The sequence below is a fragment of the Polypterus senegalus genome, chromosome 16 (assembly GCF_016835505.1).
Source record: "Polypterus senegalus isolate Bchr_013 chromosome 16, ASM1683550v1, whole genome shotgun sequence".
In the NCBI taxonomy this organism is placed as follows: Eukaryota; Metazoa; Chordata; class Cladistia; order Polypteriformes; family Polypteridae; genus Polypterus; species Polypterus senegalus.
This window is the reverse complement of record NC_053169.1, coordinates 68,467,273-68,486,519: the sequence shown is the minus strand read 5'-3', so window position 1 is coordinate 68,486,519 and position 19,247 is coordinate 68,467,273. Positions and strand designations below refer to the sequence as shown.

The following is a 19,247-nucleotide window of genomic DNA, read 5'->3' as shown; positions in this document are numbered from 1 at the left end:
AGTCAGTCAGAATAAACATATAATGGCGGAACAACGTGAGGAAGGTGCAGAAGTGCGATCATTAGTTCCTAAAAAGGGGTCATACTCTGGAACTATTTCGGTTTTGAGGAATGTGATGTTGATCAGGTACGAGTCTTGTGCAAACTTTGCTCCTGTTCCGTATAAAACGTCCCAAGGTAACACAACAAACCTCATCAACCACCTTAAAAGCCACCACAAAGTACACTATCAAGAATTTCAAAGACTGAAGGCACAAACAGCAACAACAAAAAATTACCAGTCATCCACAACACAGACAACAATATAAGGGACATTGTTCAATGCAATACCATATCTGCCTAGCTCGCAAAGACACCGGGAAATAACAGAGGCGATCACGTACCATATAGCCAAGGATATGTGTCCAATAACCACCATGAGCAGTGAGGGGTTTAAAAAAAATGATCGCAACACTTGATAAAAGATATAGCATTCCGTCACATAACCATTTTTCCAATGTTGCGCTGCCCTCGCTGTACGCGAAATGCCGAAAAGAAATAGAAAGAGAAATTCTCAGGCTCAGCCTTGAATATTTTGCTACCACGACCGACTTATGGTCAAGCAGAACTGCGGAACCGTATTTGAGCTTGACAGTTCATTTTATTGACAGCGAGTTTGAGATGAAAAGCAAGCTTTTGCAAACTTCATTTTTCCCACAAGACCATACAGCGGAGTTTATTGCAGTGGGCCTCAAACAAGCGATGTCCGCTTGGGGCTTGGTGGAAGAAAGACTTGTGTGCATCACAATGGACAACGCAGCTAATATGATTAGGGCAACATCTGTGAATAACTGGCCGAGGCTACACTGCTTTGGTCACAGACTTCATTTAGCCATCAGTAAGTTGTATGTTTTTTTCCCCAGATATATTGAAACAATTTGACAATTTAAAAATATTAATTGTTGTTGTTGTTTTAGTGATATTATAATCAGGGGTGCACATAACTGTGCGCGAATGCGCATGCATGGCAAAAATGATGAACGCGTAACGTCATTTTGTTACTACACCGCTTTCGCGTACAAAACAGAACAGCTCTTGACTGTGACCGTTTTTTGACACTGTGCGATTAAAATTTCATCTTCACCATTTGTTTTATGTCCTTTCGGTTTAGGTACTACGTTTATGATCGAAAAGTGTTTATTCCTCCGACTCAGGACCCTATTCTGCACCGGCGGAAAGCACCATACAAAGTGGTTTCGTTTTGAAATAAAATAATTTTGCGTGTTTTCCGCTTGTGGCAGTGGTAATTTTTAAATGAGGCGCAGCTGTGCGCATTTTCGGCTACTTTAAGACAACCAAATGACAGTGCGCTCTTCACCAACAGTATTTAGTCAGTGACGTTATTTATTAAACGATATTTAAGCGCCATGCACTCACGTGATATTAGATACGTACTCAAATAGCATTTTATTTTATTTCGGTCTTATCACAAAAGAACAACTGATTCTTTCATTCCATTTTTAATGAAACGCAATACATTTGTTTAATGCATATTACGCTCAAGATGCAACCTTGTGTTCCGTCAAGTTGCACAATGACGATAAAAACCACAAAATCTTAAGGGAGCGATCTGCACTTATTAAGACCTCGCTGCGGAGTGTGTACCAAACACCAGCACCTGCTACTCACCTGAGGAACACACTCAAAAAGTTATGTGCACCCCTGATTATAATGACAAATTATAATGACAATGAGTCATAGGTCTACAGTATAATATTCATCATTTTTATTCTGCTAATGTATCAAATTAGATACATTTAAAAGTTAAAAAATATTGGGATTAGTCAAATACTATTATGTTAATGTTTGTGAACCCAGATGAGTTTAGAATAAGTGAGTGTTTATTATTTATTAATAAATGTTTGATAATTGTCTTATGTAGGTGTATATAATTAGTGAAATAATTTTTTTTTATTATTTCTGATCAAACGTTGCATAAACAAGAGTCTTCCTGTGTCTTACTGTTTTTTTTTCTGATCATGTTTATTTCCTGAAGAGAATGCCATGAAGGATCCAAGAACTGACCGGGCTGTGGGGCTCTGTAAAAAGTTGGCGAGCTCCTTCTCTTACAGCTGGAAGCGTAAGAGAGAGTTTTTAGCTGCACAAAAGGAGATGAAACTCCCAGAGCACTCACTGAAAACAGAGTGTCCAACAAGGTGGGGATCACATCAGGCCATGATAGAGAGAATCATCAAGCAGCAAAAGGCCATTGCACATGTCCTGTCCTCTGACAAGAAGTCTCGTCATCTTATCCCAACATGGCAGGACATGGATGTACTAGAGGCAATCAACAAATTCTTGCACCCTCTAATTAATTTTACAGATGCACTGTCTGGCGAGAAGTACGTCAGCGTGTCATTTGTTAAGCCAGTTCTTCATCTTTTCAACGCATCAATCTTGAAAGTTAAGGATGATGATACTGACTTGTCAAGAGCAATCAAGTCTAAAATTTTGGAGTACCTAAACGAAAAATACAGTGATCCAGACATCCAAGCTCTATTGGACATGGCATCTATGGTGGATCCACGATTTAAGATGAAATACATGGCTGAGGTCAACAAAACAACAATTCAATCCAGACTCAAAGCTGAGATGCAGACTTTGGCAATGATGGTAATAAAAATGAGCTGCACTGAGATCTATATTAGTGTTTTGAGTCTCAATTAGTTACATTTGTTCTAAATGCCTTTTACTGTGTTTAGGTGCCACCCCAAGCTGGATGTGCCCCAAAGAAAAAGATGACTTTAGGAAGCTACTTTTAAACTGCTGAACAAGCCTTGCCACCTAACAACCAGAAATCCAGTGTAGCCTGTGAGCTGGAATCTTACTTGCAGTCAAGCTACCTGGATAGTGAGGGGGACCCATTAAAATGGTGGAAAGAACATTAAAAGATCTACCCAAGGCTTTCAAAAGTGGCAAAAAAATACTTGTACATACCAGCCACAAGCTCTCCTTCAGAGAGGGCTTTTAGTTCCGGTGGAAATGTAGTTACTTGCTTGCGGTCTTCCCTAAAGCCAGATCAAGTTGACAGGCTTGTGTTCTTAGCCAAAAATCTGTAACATGTTGTAAATTTTTTTTATTCTTATTTGATTTTATTACAAGTTGATGTAAATGAGGCAGTTTAATTTTATTTATTTACCACAGCTAAGAAAAACTCTCCATTCTAAACATGTTCGGTTTGTTTATTTTTCTTTATTTGTGGCTGTAAAGTGCAATAAGAATACACAAGTGAATAAAAGTTCATTACCAAAGGAATAATCGTCATTATTAATCGTGCTAAAAATTTTGAGCAAAATAATCGTGATAATCGTTTTTTCTGTTATCGTGCAGCCCTACTAACTAGATCACAGCCAGAGTTTTGCAGTAGCTCGCCCGTTTGATCGTGCGTGCGGGATGACCGTGAGTTAGAAGAGATCGCAGACTGGCCGCCCTGTATGTCAATCAAGAGGCAAATGCCATAGGGAGGATATATGATAGACTAACGTTTAAAAAAATATATTTTTAATGCAACGCAATCTACCTGCACTACCTTTGCGATGACGCATTGGGCACCCCTGCTCTATGGCATTTTATAGCAATTTATTTTCAGATACACCATGTTAAAGTCTGTGCTTCAGGCGTTATGTGAACTTGGTTTTATGGGCTCCACCACAGATAATGAGATCTCTTGCCTTTACATAAAAAAACGTGTTAGCACAGGGTTTTCTAGTTTAACAACATGTCTGTCTATGAAACTACAATTCAAGCACATCAAAAACTACATTATTTTGGATCTAATTTTACCAACCAACAAGTATGCAATGAACAAATTTGGTGTTCAAGTTGGTCAGCCTCAGTACCATGGCTAGTGTTTCTCACGTGAAAGCCATTGCATGACTGGACAAAAGTAAGCTACTGCTGACTGCTTTGCCCCACTGACCAACAGTGATTTAGAAAAAGTTTAGCACCGCCCACCTCATTAACAAAGAGACGAAGAATCCGTAAGTAAACATACCTGGAAATACGTAAGTCAATACATGTTTGGCGTGAATAAATACGTAAATCTTATTTATTAATGTCTTCATTTTTTCAAAATATTCACTTATTTATTCTTTTACTTATGACGAGAATTAATTTTTGCCAAAAATGTATTTCTTTATGCCAAAGATGTATTGATTTATTTACTTTCAAAGTCACACTTCGTCCTCCACACAAAGGAACCTCGCCTTCTCAGGAAAGAGACGAGTTTTTGTATATGGTATTAATGTGCAGTGCAAACAGTCATTTTCACCAAAACACATCACTGTGTATAGAAGAATTAATAATTTACATGACATTTAAGTAAAACATAAGTATACAGTGTATCATTTATATTAGGTTTAACAAAACTTGAGCGTAGTCTGAAACAAAAAAAGGAACAATTATGGATAAACTCATATTTTAGAGTCCCGAAAAACAATTATGGAATGTCAACCTATTTTCACCCTGGTAAGACAAGGAACATCATAAAATATAAACAGAATACTGCTTCGACGTTACAATGCAAGATATGAGATGTGCACGAAAAACTGTCTATAAAAATAAATAGTTCAGTACAAAGACAAAAAACTTATTCACGTGCATGCCTCGGTAAAATGCGTACCACTGCACGCTACAATTCCCAACATTTCGTTATTCAATTGTATGCTGTCCGTAACATGTAGCATGTTTTATGTGGTCTTCAAAGGGACTTAACGTGGACATATTTGGCCAAAATTATAGATGTTTTGTAGAAATACATGAATGGCATGGTATAACCAACTACATTAATGTGCACATTAATTAATCATACTTTTATTTTAGGCGTTAAACAAAAAGTCGTCTACAATAAAATAGTTAAGATATCTGGAAATTACATTATTAATAAAGTCTCACCTAATTACTTCGAAATATTTAAGTACATACCAGCTTCATTTCTGCACTTAAAATAACTGCTTGAAGATCAGCTGAAACTTTTTTGAACCTACTTCTTCTTAAGATGAAGAAAAAAATAATTTTATATTTCTTGACGATTTAATCTATTGCTGAATCTTGTTTTCACGTGGTTTTCAAAGTTCGTGATTGCACTACACGCATCACAAAACGCGCACAGGAAATAACCCGGATATCCTGTCATTTCTGCTAGCATCATGGGAATCGTAGTTTTATTCAAATCCATAAAATAGCTTTTATTATTATAAAATTAGGCAGGATGGTCGTGTCATTGAACTACAATTCCCGGTGATCCATTGTCTGCTTTCCAGTGTTGATATGAATATGGCTGCTGTCAGTTAAACAAAAGCAAATCAACCTACTATTTGACTGAAATCGATTAAGCTAAAAACAAAGCATATTAATATAAATATATATATGTACATTTTTGTTTGTCTCATTTTGATCACTACAGAGTGGAGTACGAGAAAACCGACATCAATTCTTAAATGATCAGGCGGCAGGAGGCCCATAATATTTTAAAGGTAATAACAGTCTCTTAATGTGTTCTTTCTTTATTTTACAATATGATTTAATTACCGTCACCAGGCATGTTTCCATGTTTTAGTTTGGCACACTTTACCAGGTCTAAAATTGCGCGCTGGAAGTGGTCACTTTTTGGGAATGGCAACAGAATATTTTCAGCGTAGTAATCTTTTTTTAATGACAACAATAGTATGAACGTTTTCTATCTTATTCTTCTTCATTTACTACTGACGATTGTACTGAAGGATATTTTGTATTGTGAACATGCCATCGTGTAATAAGACATTTTTCATTATTAAGATCACATAGGATTTCATAATTGTACTGTGTATGCATTACAGTGTTTTAGTTTTCGTAGTTTAACTATCAGTGACTGTGTTTCAGGAATTAGATTAATAAACTCGCAGAAATGCACATTGTATTTTTATGAGAATAGTGCTTTGCCATTCTTGTAGTTTAGCTCATATTAAGGACTGAATTAGTAAATGAAAAGTTTTTAAACTCAAACTTTAACAGATATATGTTAACTTTGGTTACAGTTTTGATTACTCAATATACCAAAATATCCATTTTCTATTTAAGTAGACGGATTCTCAGAATGTTTCAAGATTTTAGTCGAAACTCTGAAAGTAATAAGCTATGAGTTTAAAAAATATAAGTGAGTATTATGTTTAATTATCTCGGTTTTCATAGTATAAAAAACTGGTATAAATAACGGATGACCCTGTGCAAGAAACTGTCAAATTTTTACTTAATGAAATGGCAAAAAGGAAGTCCCGCTTAAAGGTTTTCGAATGCTGTCTCAGTCCTAGTGTCTATATAAATACAGGGAACTCCAGTTTCTGTATTACAACTTGCCTGAATAAGGGGCATGAGCTGACACGAAAGCGTGAAAATTGTAATCTGTTCAGTTAGCCAATAAAAGGTGCTTCACTTCTCATAACGAGACCTATAAAATTGAGGAAGTATCAGTAATTTATTATCAGAGCAGTATATTTCATAACTCTGTTACAACAGGATCTTGTTGGGGCAAATGTACGTCATTTAATTAATCTTTTTCCAAATCCACTTAAAACATTTCAATGATACTGTATAAAGTTTGATTTACATTATTCACCAATATAGGAAATGTCCAGCATTAAACATACATTTAGAATTGCATCTCTTGATATAGTGCCCAATAATATTGATACCCTTAGTAATAATAATAATAATAATAAACACAATATGGGCTATTAAAAACGACTTTATCGCTTATCCTCTTGATCTTTCATTCAAAATATGTACAAAAAATCAAACCTGTAATTCAAGTAAAATAACTTATAATAAGTAAAATTAAATTCTCATCCTAAATCACAGATTGCTCTCAAATATGTGTGTGCCACAACTATTAGTACCCCAAGAAAGCTGTATGAGTAAAATCTCATTGAGGTATATGTTCATGCATATTTTACATTTTAAGTTCATCTTACTTAGTAGGAACACTCAAGTGATCAGCCAGGATGACTTCCTGTTTCAGTGGGGGTATGAATATGAGGTGAAACAGGCCATATTCTCTTAGTTACCCACTGCAATAAGATAGACCCAAGAACACAGTAATGATGAACAATAAAAGGTCGATGAGCTTCACATATCAGAAATGGCTGTGAGAAAATAGCTTTAAATAGTTTAAAGCAACTGGAGATATTAAAGGAATCCTCCACCCATAAATGATATTGTTTAAATGTTACTTACCCAATGTGAGTTGTAGTGATGGGAGAGAAATAATTGCAATCTCCTGTTTACATTCAAAATGAAGGAAAATATTTATGACATAATCAAAAAGTAAGGACAAAGTGAAAATGTTAATGGAAATCTTCCCCTTTGTCATTGACAATAAAAATGTATTCTTTTGTAATTCTAGGAAGAATACAGTAATTTTCAGTTTAAGTGGGGAACCTTTTTTGTTTTTATTTATTTAAAAGTGATTTCTATGTTGAAATATTTCCATAAAAATCAAGTTTTTATTTTTTGCCACATCCCCAACCCTATCATCCATCCATTTTCAAATGCAGTTCAGGATCATGGGGTTCTAAGAGAGGATCTAAATTTGAACAGGGCTCCAGTTTATCCTAGACACTGGTTTTGATGTATAATTCTAAGTTTGTGGGTGTGGTAATATTTATTTATAAATACAACTTGAATGTATGGCAAGACTTTGAAAAAAATGGCAAATTTTTAAAAATTTCACATTAAAAATACTCAGACTATAAAAACAATATGAAACTTTGGGTGGCACAGTGGTAGCGCTGCTGCCTTGCAGTAAGGAGACCTGGTTTCGCTTCCACATCCTCCTTGCGTGGAGTTTGCATGTTCTCCCCGACTCTGTGCTGGTTTCCTCCGGGTGCTCCGGTTTCTTCCCAAAGTCCAAAGACATGCTAGTTAGGTGCATTGGCGATCCTAAATTGTCCCTAATGTGTTCTTGGTGTGTGTGTGTGTCCTGCAGTGGGCTGGTGCCTTGCCTGGCGTTTGTTTCCTGCCTTGTGACCTGTGTTGGCTGGGATTGGCTCCAGCAGACCCCTGTGACCCTGTAGTTAGGATATAGCGGGTTGGATAATGGATGGATGGATGATGCCCTTCAGTGTTACTTATAAGGATAAAATTATACATGCATCCACCAAGGGCTATCAAATCAAATGTCACTATTTGAATTTGATTCAGATGTGTTTTTAAAAAGTCATATGCAAGGCGAAAAACTTACATTAAAATTTATCAGAATAGTTGTTTGATTTACCTCACACCAATTCCAGCACCATTTTACCCTAAACATGATATAGAATGGGCGGCACGGTGGTGCAGTGGGTAGCGCTGCTGCCTCGCAGTTAGGAGACCCGAGTTCACTTCCTGGGTCCTCCCTGTGTGGAGTTTGCATGTTCTCCCCATGTCTGTGTGGGTTTCATCCAGGTACTCTGGTTTCCTCCCACAGTCCAAAGACATGCAGGTTCGGTGCATTGGTGATTCTAAATTGTCCCTAGTGTGTGCTTGGTGTGTGGATGACTGTATGCGCGCCCTACAGTGGGCTGGCGCCCTGCCCGGTGTTTGTTTCCTGCCTTGCGCCCAGTGTTGGCTGGGATTGGCTCCAGCAGATCTCCGTGACCCTGTAGTTAGGATATAGTGGGTTGGATAATGAATGGACGATATAGAATACTGCATTGTATCTGTTTCTGAACACCATTTTCATGATTTTTTTCTAATGATGCATGGTTACTTTGTATTGTTAATAGAGTGGACAGCTGTACTCCTTTTACTCTGCATCTTAAGACCATTTGTTTCTTTCACTCACTGTGTTTTTTTTTTGGGATTTTTATTCTTTTACTAAGAACTGATTTTTAGCACTTCTCTGGAATCCTAAAAATATTGTTCTGTTTCTGATCCTGTTCCTGTTCTGTCTTGAACCTGAGGTCCAGGGCTTGCTACTACTTAATGCTGCAACTGTTAAGCATCTATCACATCAAGCAAAAATTTGTTTCATTTCTGATTATTTGCAATTGAAAGCAACTGCCATATTTATGATCACATGGTGAAAACACTATACTTTTTATAAACATAACCCAATATTCCTCACAGCAGATCTTTGAAACGGAGCATGCAAAATTTTTGTGTGCAAGCTTTACATCCAGATAGAACAGGGTTTGAATTGCTTTATTTATGATTTATAGTCTGTGGTTTCTGTTTATGTTCTATATTTATCTTTTAAAAATAAATGAGTTATTCTGTAAACAATCCAACCTTAAAAATAAGTTAGCTATTTTCATAACATTGTAGTATTGTGTAAAATATATGATTATCTGTTTGTGCTGCATGTTGTGGTAAATTTAATTATTTTGAACTTGTGATAATTCTTGTCATAACTTCACCCTCTGAAAGGGCATTCAGCATTGGGGGAAGTGTGGTCACATGCCAGAGGGCAGCACTAAACCAAACACTATTAATAGGAATCAGTTTCTAGCAGAGAACCTGTGAAGAAGGCATTGGTGAATTTTAAATGGGGAAAAAAAAACTGAAAAGTTCCAGTTCTAGAACACAAATCGAGAAAAAAATAAGACGTTCCAGATTTCCGTAGCAGTATATAATTAAAAGTTCTGTATTCACTGTAGTTAGCAACACTGTTTTTAAAAAGGGATCTTTTGCACTTTTTGTAATTAAGAAAAAAGTGAGCTGTAATTATTTAGAGTTTATAACATTTCAAGTGCTTATATATTCAGTTTTTTTTTATTTGGCTAATTTATGATTCATGTTTATCAAGAACCATTACCACAATAAAGAAAATGCTTGCAGCTGCAAACAGTGTCTAACCATGTTTATGTCTATAATCATATTAAACGTGAAGAGCCTTTTTATTTTTTGAGATTGCAATATGGTTATTGGTATTGCCTACTATCTTACAAAAATGTGAATCTTCCTATGTATCTCTAAAACCTGTTAAAGAAGAAATATGACATGTTAAATGACTAGTAAAACCACATTTGGTTGGAGTTGGGAGAGGGTAATTATTAGTTCTTCTGTGCATATAATTGGGAGTTTATATGCATGCTCCTATTTCTAGTATTATGGTACTGCATTCCTGATGGGAGTGTTATGGTACCCTTGAGTGAACAGTTTTGGTTATGCATGTACCAGTGCTCATGAGTGGCAGATAAAAGTTTATTGCTAACATCAACAGTGTTTTATCTTTATTAAAGTTTAATATGCTCACTCCTTAATTTTTTATTAGTTCAACAGCCCTGGTCACAAATATTTCAAAATATTTTCTCAGAACTCCCTAGACAGATTCCTGACCTCCAGATTAATAGTCACTACTCCTGGGTACCATGGACCATGCGACAAGAGTGATGGTTCTTATTGCTTTACTCCGTCTTTTTTTTTTTTTTTAATTTATTCACTGTCTCTAAGTTGTGTCTCTAGTCTCTCCATTAATACTAAAAGACATTGAGGTCTGAAATTAGTATAATTCCACCTTTCCATCCATCTTCGATTCCACAATCAAATTCAAGGCAGTACTGATCCTAACACAGCTGGGAACAGGACTGAGCGCATTATACTAACATTTTTCTTGTCCCTTTACTAATAAGTGATGCATTGAAAGTCAAGCTAATACTGTAGCTTGTTTCTTATGTGATACTTCACTTATGTGAGTATTTGGTCAGGGAACAGGGTTTGAAAGAGCGATTGAAGAAATGTATGTTATTAATTATTCATGTTATAATGCATCAATTTATTCACTGATGAATAGCTGGAATGTACAGTGGGTACAGAAATTATTCAGACCCCCTTCAATTTTTCACTCTTTGTTATATTGCAGCCATTTGCTAAAATCATTTAAATAAATTTTTTCCTTCATTAATGTACATACAGCACCCCATATTGACAGACAAAAAAAAGAATTTTTGAAATTGTTGCAGATTTATTAAAAAAGAAAAACTGAAATATCACATGGTGCTAAGTATTCAGACTCTTTGCTCAGTATTTAGTAGAAGCACCCTTTTGAGCTAATACAGCCGTGAGTCTTCTTGGGAAAGATGCAAAAAGTTTTTCACACCTGGATTTGGGGATCCTCTGCCATTCCTCCTTGCAGATCCTCTCCAGTTCAGTCAGGTTGGATGGTAAACGTTGGTGGACAGCCATTTTTAGGTCTCTCCAGAGATGCTCAATTGGGTTTAAGTCAGGGCTCTGGCTGGGCCATTCAAGAACAGTCACAGAGTTGTTGTGAAGCCACTCCTTCGTTATTTTAGCTGTGTGCTTAGGGTCATTGTCTTGTTGGAAGGTAAACCTTCGGCCCAGTCTGAGGTCCTTAGCACTCTGGAGAATGTTTTTGTCCAGGATATCCCTGTACTTGGCCGCATTCATCTTTGTCTCGATTGCAACCAGTCGTCCTGTCCCTGCAGCTGAAAAACACCCCCACAGCATGATGCTGCCACCACCATGCTTCACTGTGGGGACTGTATTGGACAAGTGATGAGCAGTGCCTGGTTGTCTCCACACATACCACTTAGAATTAAGGCCAAAAAGTTCTATCTTGGTCTCATCAGACCAGAGAATCTTATTTCTCACCATCTCAGTCCTTCAGGTGTCTTTTAGCAAACTCCAAGATGGAACTTTTTGGCCTTAATTCTAAGCGGTATGTGTGGAGACAATCAGGCACCTGGAGAGGATCTACAAGGAGGAATGGCAGAGGATCCCCAAATCCAGGTGTGAAAAACTTGCTGAATCTTTCCCAAGAAGACTCATGGCTGTATTAGCTCAAAAGGGTGCTTGTACTAAATACTGAGCAAAGGGTCTGAATACTTAGGACCATATGATATTTCAGTTTTTCTTTTTTAATAAATCTGCAACAGCAATTTCAAAAATTCTTTTTTTTTGTCTGTCAATATGGGGCGCTGTGTGTACATTAATGAGAAAAAAATTAATTTAAATGATTTTAGCAAATGGCTGCAATATAACAAAGAGTGAAAAATTGAAGGGGGTCTGAATACTTTCCATACCCACTGTATACCAGTCAATTAGAATGACAGAAACAGCCAGCACTCCAGAATAAAAAATGTACTTGGAGGCATCTGGCTCCTAAAATGAAACAAATAAGAGCCAAATGACTTGTTTAGTTGCCAAATTACAGAAACAATATTGTCCATGTTAACGTAAAAAGATGCTTATGGTGTCTTCTGTTCTGTGCCTGTAGGTCTCTTCACTTCTTTTATTGCCTGATTCTTACACTTCTCTATTGAGCCTGTCCTCACACTTTAATCAAAAAGTAGATCATTTTAAAATATCAATACTCTGTAGTCACAAGTGTGTGTACTCATTAGATTTTGTGCCAGTAAAGGTATCACTGACTAACATAATAACACTCTCGCTTGGCCATCATGTATACTTCTCCTTTTGTTTGTGCTGAGCTAACGCCGTACACATGACTCAGTATCAAACTGTTCAAGTGAAGGGCCTTCAGAGGTGCTCCCAGTCAAATCCTACAATGTTGAAACATTAGGTGGAGTTGCGCAGCCCTAACATTTTTATTGTTTGGTCCAGAAAAGCCTGAGTGATTTCATCTTAATGCAAAACAATCCTAAATTCTGTATAGTAAGGCTATTTTGTCAAGGTCACCTTGCATATAATATTGTAAGACATGTCTGCCAACTGTCCTTTATGAGCAATCAAAGATGTTTCCTCTCAGCCTGGACAACCTCTGCATCAAAACAGTTAAAGTACATTTCTCTAATCTTAGGAGTGCACCTTCTGCTCTTGATGTACCCATATTAATACAGGCTCAGTACATGGGTTTTATTTAACCAGTAGTTATGCTGGTCTCCATTATTAATGTAGATTTTATTGTGTTTAGTATTCCCTGAACAAGGCCATGTTTATACTCGGATAATCCAACGAGACTGTTCATGGTTACATTAGAAATAAATTATTTGCAGTATGTACATTATCACTTCCAAATTCACCAGTTCAACAGTCAATAATGACTGAGATGTAGTTTTTCTTTGCAGTCCTACATAGTGTTTGCACTTTATGTTCATCCAAAAAGCACCTAATAAATTCAGCACACACTATTTCATTTTAATTCACCTTTTATGCATCCATTTTATTCTTTTTCATTATAAGGTTTGTGCTATATATTTTGTGAGTGTTAATTCCTTGCATGCAGTAATGTGTTACATTACATTGTATTTTCATTTCTTTAATAAAGTCCTTCTTGGCATATTTTAACAGGTGTTAGACATGATCTGAGCTAAAGTGCATTTACTCTCTCACTCTCGTGTGTCTGTGTGTTTCTGTGTGTGTGTGTTAAACCATTGCCTTCAAAAGCTAAGATCTTCCTGCAACTGTATGACCAGGTTTACAACAAAGAAGTCAAGCTGCATCAATTATTTAACTTTATTATATCCAAGTCAAGGAGTTCTCAAAGCCATACCCTTCTAAAATGCCGTTACAGTCTGTTGAATTATTCGCTGAAATTAGATGATTGTTTTGATGCACTGTTGTCAATACTCACTTCATACAACAACAACAACAACATTTATTTATATAGCACATTTTCATACAAAAATTAGTTCAAAGTGCTTTACATAATGAAGAAAAGAAAAATAAAAGACAAAATAAGAAATTAAAATAAGACAACATTAGTTAACATAGAAAATGAGTAAGGTCCGATGGCCAGGGTGGACAGAAAAAACAAAAAAAAAAAATAAAATCTGCAGGGGTTCCAGGCCATGGGACCGCCCAGTCCCCTCTGGGCATTCTACCTAACATAAATGAAAAAGTCCTCTTTGTAGCTAGGGTTCTCACGGAGTCACTTGATGTTGATGGTCATACAGACTTCTGGCTTTTAATCCATCCCTCATTGTTGGAACATCATGGTGCTTTGAGTAAAGGACACCGAAAAGGAAACAGAAGAGAGAGTAGGGGTTAGCACAGATTTTAGTGCCACCATGAATAGTTATTATAATGAGTTGGATATACAGTAGTATCAGGATTTTAATTACAGTGAAGTTATGAGAAGGCCATGTTAAAGTAATGTGTTTTCAGCAGTTTTTTTAAACTGCTCCACTGTATTAGCCTGGCGAATTCCTATTGGCAGGCTATTCCAGATTTTAGGTGCATAACAGCAGAAGGCTGCCTCACCACTTATTTTAAGTTTTGTTCTTGGAATTCTAAGGAGATACTCATTTGAGGATTTGAGGTTACAATTTGGAATATAAGGTGTCAGACATTCCGATATATAAGATGGGGCGAGATTATATAAGGCTTTATAAACCATAAGCAGAATTTTAAAGTCAATCCTGAATGTCTCAGGTAACCAGTGTAGTGGCATCAAAACTGGAGAGATGTGCTCAGATTTTCTTTTTCTAGTTAGGATTCTAGCAGCTGCATTATGCACTAGTTGCAAACGATTTATGTTTTTTGGGTAGTCCTGAGAGGAGTGCGTTACAGTAATCTAGTCGACTGAAAACAAATGCGTGAACTAATTTCTCAGCATCTTTCAATGATATAAGAGGTCTAACTTTAGCTATGTTTCTTAAGTGAAAAAGTGCTGTCCTAGTGATCTGATTAATATGCGATTTAAAATTTAGATTACAGTCAACAGTTACCCCTAAGCTTTTTACCTCCGTCTTGACCTTTAATCCTAATGTATCCAGTTTATTTCTAATAGCCTCATTGTATCCATTATTGCCAGTCACTAAGGTTTCAGTTTTCTCTTTATTTAACTTGAGAAAGTTACTGTTCATCCATTCTGAGATAGTGTTAGTGAATCAAGAGAATCGGGGTCATCAGGTGCTATTGATAAATACAGCTGTGTGTCATCAGCATAGCTGTGGTAGCTCACATTGTGCCCTGAGATAATCTGACCTAACGGAAGCATGTAGATTGAGAATAGCAGCGGACCCAGGATAGAGCCTTGTGGAACACCATATCGGATATAATGTTTCTTTGAGTTGTAATTACCACAACTAACAAAGAATTTTCTCTCTGCCAGGTAGGATTCAAACCAATTTAAGACACTGCCAGAGAGGCCCACCCATTGACTAAGGCAATTTTTAAGAATACTATGATCAGTGGTGTCAAATGCGGCACTCAGATCTAAGAGGATGAGAAGAGATAAATGGCCTCTGTCTGCATTTACCCGCAAATCATTTACTACTTTAACGAGTGCAGTTTCTGTGCTGTGATTTGTTCTAAAACCCGACTGAAATTTATCAAGAATAGCATGTTTATTTAGGTGGTCATTTAACTGCATAATGACTGCCTTCTCCAGAATTTTACTTAAGAAAGGCAGGTTAGAGATGGGTCTAAAATTTGTTTATGTTTCTTAAGTAGGGTTTTAACTACAGCAGTCTTAAGACAGTCTGGGAAGACCCCCGTATCTAATGATGAATTTACTATGTCAAGAACATTATCAATTAGCACACCCGATACTTCTTTGAAAAAATTTGTTGGTATTGGGTCAAGGACGCTGGTGGAGGGTTTCAGTTGAGAAATTATATAAATCAGGTAAATCTATCCTAGTGAAAGAGTTTAATTTGTTTATAACGGAATGCTGGGGTTTAGGAGGAACCTTAGTGTTGGGGAGATATACCATGTTATTTCTAATATCATTAATTTTTTGGTTGAAAAATACAGCAATAGCCTCACAGGTTTTACTGGAAGTACTTAGGAGACATTCCTTTGAGTTACTTGGGTTTACCCGTTGTCTCATTTCTAAGGATCAATTATAGTAGCCAGAGAGCTGGAACTGGAAATGCACCAAACACTTTTTAAAAAGTCTGTAGTTTTATATTTTGCCCTTAAGAAATGAACTAGCACGTGAAAGCTTTGCAGGATCCATTATTACATAATTAGTAGCCTCTAGGCTTACTTATTTTTCACTAGTAGATACTTTGGCAGTGTGCTTCAGCAGGACACAGAGGTGTGCACTTCTAACTCTTTAACATAAGTAAAAAAATATTCAGTAAAATCAGATATATTTGTTTTTGCAACAAAACAAAAAAAAGCAAGGATTTTTTAATGCTCAGTGCAACCAAGGAAGCAAGACCGTGTTTGTAAAATTACTAACAAACAGAATTATACAACATAGGGGCTTCAAACAAAATGACTACTGCTTCTGCTGTTGCCGCCTGAATTGATATGTGCACATATGTGCATATACTCCTCATGGCCCCTCACATTATAGCGAAGCTGTTTCACATAGAGATTTCATTGACCACATTTTTATTTAAGACTTATTAGTTATGCCTCAGTACAGTATATACATGCTAAAATAAGTGAATAAATAAAAAACTTGTTTTCAGTGTGCTGTTTCAGTTCCTGTGCACATCTTAGTCACAATTAAATCTAACATTGTCAGTTATGAACAGATTTCAAAACTTTAAAGGATAATATAAACCCAATATATTGTGAAGGTGTGTGCTGGCTCCATGTTACCGGTCCCTTACAGGAGCCTCTTGAACCTGCCACTATCAATAACGTTATCAAGGTAAGCTGGGCAGATGAGGACACACACACACACACACACACACACACACATAGCAAGGGGTAGGTGCAAAAAGTGCTAAAATGGTTTTAGTAAAAACCAAAAAACACGGTGTTCAAATAAATAGTGCAGTGCTTCAAGTTCAGTAAATAAATAATCTATTAAAACAGTGCTCGTGGAGGTTAAAAACTAGTCCAATAAAAATCTGTTGAAAATGAGGTTAAAACACTGTGCAGGAAGCTTCTTTAAAAACCTCTGAGCCCTGGTGGATCTCTATCTTGGCATCTCTTACCTGTCTCCTAATTGGACATTGCTGGAGGAGAAGATGCCCAACCGACAGTCACAGCCATCCTTTTTCCACAGGTCCAAGTCCCTACTGTCCCATGGTACCCAGCAGGGCTCCCGATCCGGACCTCAATCCAAGGCTCAGGCCTGTGGCCATCCGTGATCCAGGCAGGGCTCCCCATCCAAGCTTCCCCGACTCCTGCTGCCTTCCCGGACCTATGCAGAAGCAGCATCCAGGTCACTCTACCTCCCTCAACCGCTCAGCCAGTGTGATCCACTTCAGCAGCCCTAAGCATCTCTCTTGTTCATTTGCTCGCTCGCACTGGCTCTGTCCGCCTTTGTTCCTTCTCTCTTGTCCTCTAACCTCCAGTTCTTTCTTTTCTCTTTCCTTTCATTTTTTCCCTTTCTTTCCCTTGCAGACTCCTTTTATTCTACTTTCCTAATTGGGTGTGGGTGTGGGTGTGTTGTGCTAACCCCACCGCAACAATTATAAGGCACCTGACTGATACTCGCACTTGCACGGGTATACACAGCCTGCCAGGCACCTCCACCTTCCACGGGCAAAGTGTGATCACACACACCTGCTCCCGATTCGAGCCTGCACCTCTTTACGATGTGAATATTTATTTAAATACGGACCACTGATTTTTTTAGCCACGGACCCACTATACTACATATATGTATTTTTCTTCTTGGATATTCAGTGAACAGCAGCATCGCTTCACAATGTGCAAATTCAGAAGTAGCAACATCGAATACAGTTTGTTATTATCAGCTTTATCTATCTTGCTATTCCTATCTGAAGAACTATTGCTCTAGTCATACCATAAATTAGTGTAACTGCAAATTCAGTTCAAACAGCCACCTACAAACCTATCAGCTGAGAGCACATATGCTGTTTATGCTGTGACAAGTAAACTTGTGTGTTTGGTGCTTACATATGACTGAAAAGGTAATTCTGCATATGAAAACAGGGGTGCTTGGTGATGGTGGTAAAAGGGTCAAAGCTGTACTGAAATAACTACAGATAAAAAAGCTGTGGCGTGGTACCCTGCACACTGTGATCATATTACATCTGGTTTTGTGCAGTCTGTCATTTAGGATATGTATTCTTTAATCAGATTTGAGAATGGAGATCTGTTGATTTTGTTTTTAGATGCTTCTAGGCGAGTGACAGTGTTCATAAACAGTGGTTTTGTCACCAATCAGTAGTGCATTTCATATTTTAAATGTATCTAAGAATTACTTGGTTTTTATTTAATAGACATACTGAACACTTGGGTGACGGATTTTGTTTTTGTGATTATTTAAAACTTACTCAATGTTGTTGTTTTGATGATAGTGAAAATACTTTTATCAAAGATCAGGTTAACCTTATTACTTATCATAGCTTGCCTAGAGATCAGTCCTGGAGAGACACAATTCTCATTTTGTGACTACAGTCATTTTGTTTAAAAACTACTGTGTATAGTTTCTTCTTGAGCTGCTCTTTTGTTATGTTTCAAGCAGGGTTCCTCCCACAGCTTATGTTTAAATTTGTGTTTTTGTCTTTTTGATCATATTATAAAATGTAAGTATTAAATCCTTTATATATTATTGTGTTATTTTTGTTTAATTGTAAAATTATGCATTTTCTGTCAGTGTTAATTACCATTCAGTTTTTATACATGAGAGTATGGTCTGCCTTGTTCCTTGTTTTTTGTTGGTGGTTCCCTAAGAGGTGAGCCCACCAGTCTTATCACCATTGGGGTAAGTGCGCAGTCCTATAAAGGCTAATGGTAAATGCAGTGTAGAAATGTCACATGAACTGGTTTTGCGGTACCAAGCTGATACCAAAGTTCCAAGAATATAATGGTACTAGCTTTTTTACAGTATTGGTAGCATTGAGAAATTTGGTGCTATTCTCATATGTGATTGCTTGACTGCAAGTAAACCAATTACTTTGGAAGCCACAAAAATACTTGAAAACATCTTGAATAAAAGTTCCTTTGGAAATGTCTTACATTGGTTATGATACAACATTGCATCAAAACATGTCAAAGAAAAATGCAAAGGTGTGGAAGTGCTTTGATTTGTGGCAAAAGAATTTCATTGTGCTTTTGAAGAGGGAAAGAAAAAAATCAAGACACAAAAACACACACAGGCTCGGGTTATTGCTTCTTTTATCCCATTATGGAATCGGTTCAGAAACAGGTTTATGCATGGATTGCCAAACTAGTATTAGGTGATGCTGGGGTCTAGGATCTTTATATCTTCAATTTTCTCATTAAAGAAGTTCATAATGTCTGTACTGCTAATGTCTGTTGGTATTTTGCACTGTAGTTCTAAATTCCCATTTGTTAAATTAGATTATTATTGTTGTTACCTATTATTGTAGACTACCAGCCAAAGAAAGCTTTAAAGAGGGCTTTTTTATACTTTTTAACACTTTCTGTCCATGC

General features: G+C 36.9%; 2 protein-coding genes across 8 annotated transcripts in view; one reads left to right on the top strand and one right to left on the bottom strand.

Annotated features, from left to right (window-relative positions):
• ints9 (integrator complex subunit 9) overlaps positions 1–5,156 on the bottom strand; it is a 288,812-nt gene extending 283,656 nt beyond the window's left edge. The window contains exon 1 of the mRNA XM_039738053.1: positions 4,962–5,156. Within this exon, the coding sequence (XP_039593987.1) occupies positions 4,962–4,970 (9 nt within the window). The 5' untranslated portion in view covers positions 4,971–5,156. The remainder of the gene's footprint in view (positions 1–4,961) is intronic.
• A 124-nt stretch (positions 5,157–5,280) lies between these two features.
• Positions 5,281–19,247, top strand: part of LOC120517029 (homeobox-containing protein 1-like) — a 302,918-nt gene continuing 288,951 nt past the window's right edge. For 5 of the 7 annotated variants that reach the window (XM_039739106.1, XM_039739105.1, XM_039739103.1 and 2 more), the window contains exon 1: positions 5,281–5,512. The gene's annotated coding sequence lies outside the window, so the exon portion shown is untranslated. The remainder of the gene's footprint in view (positions 5,513–19,247) is intronic. The other 2 variants (XM_039739108.1, XM_039739107.1) reach the window with 1 other exon arrangement.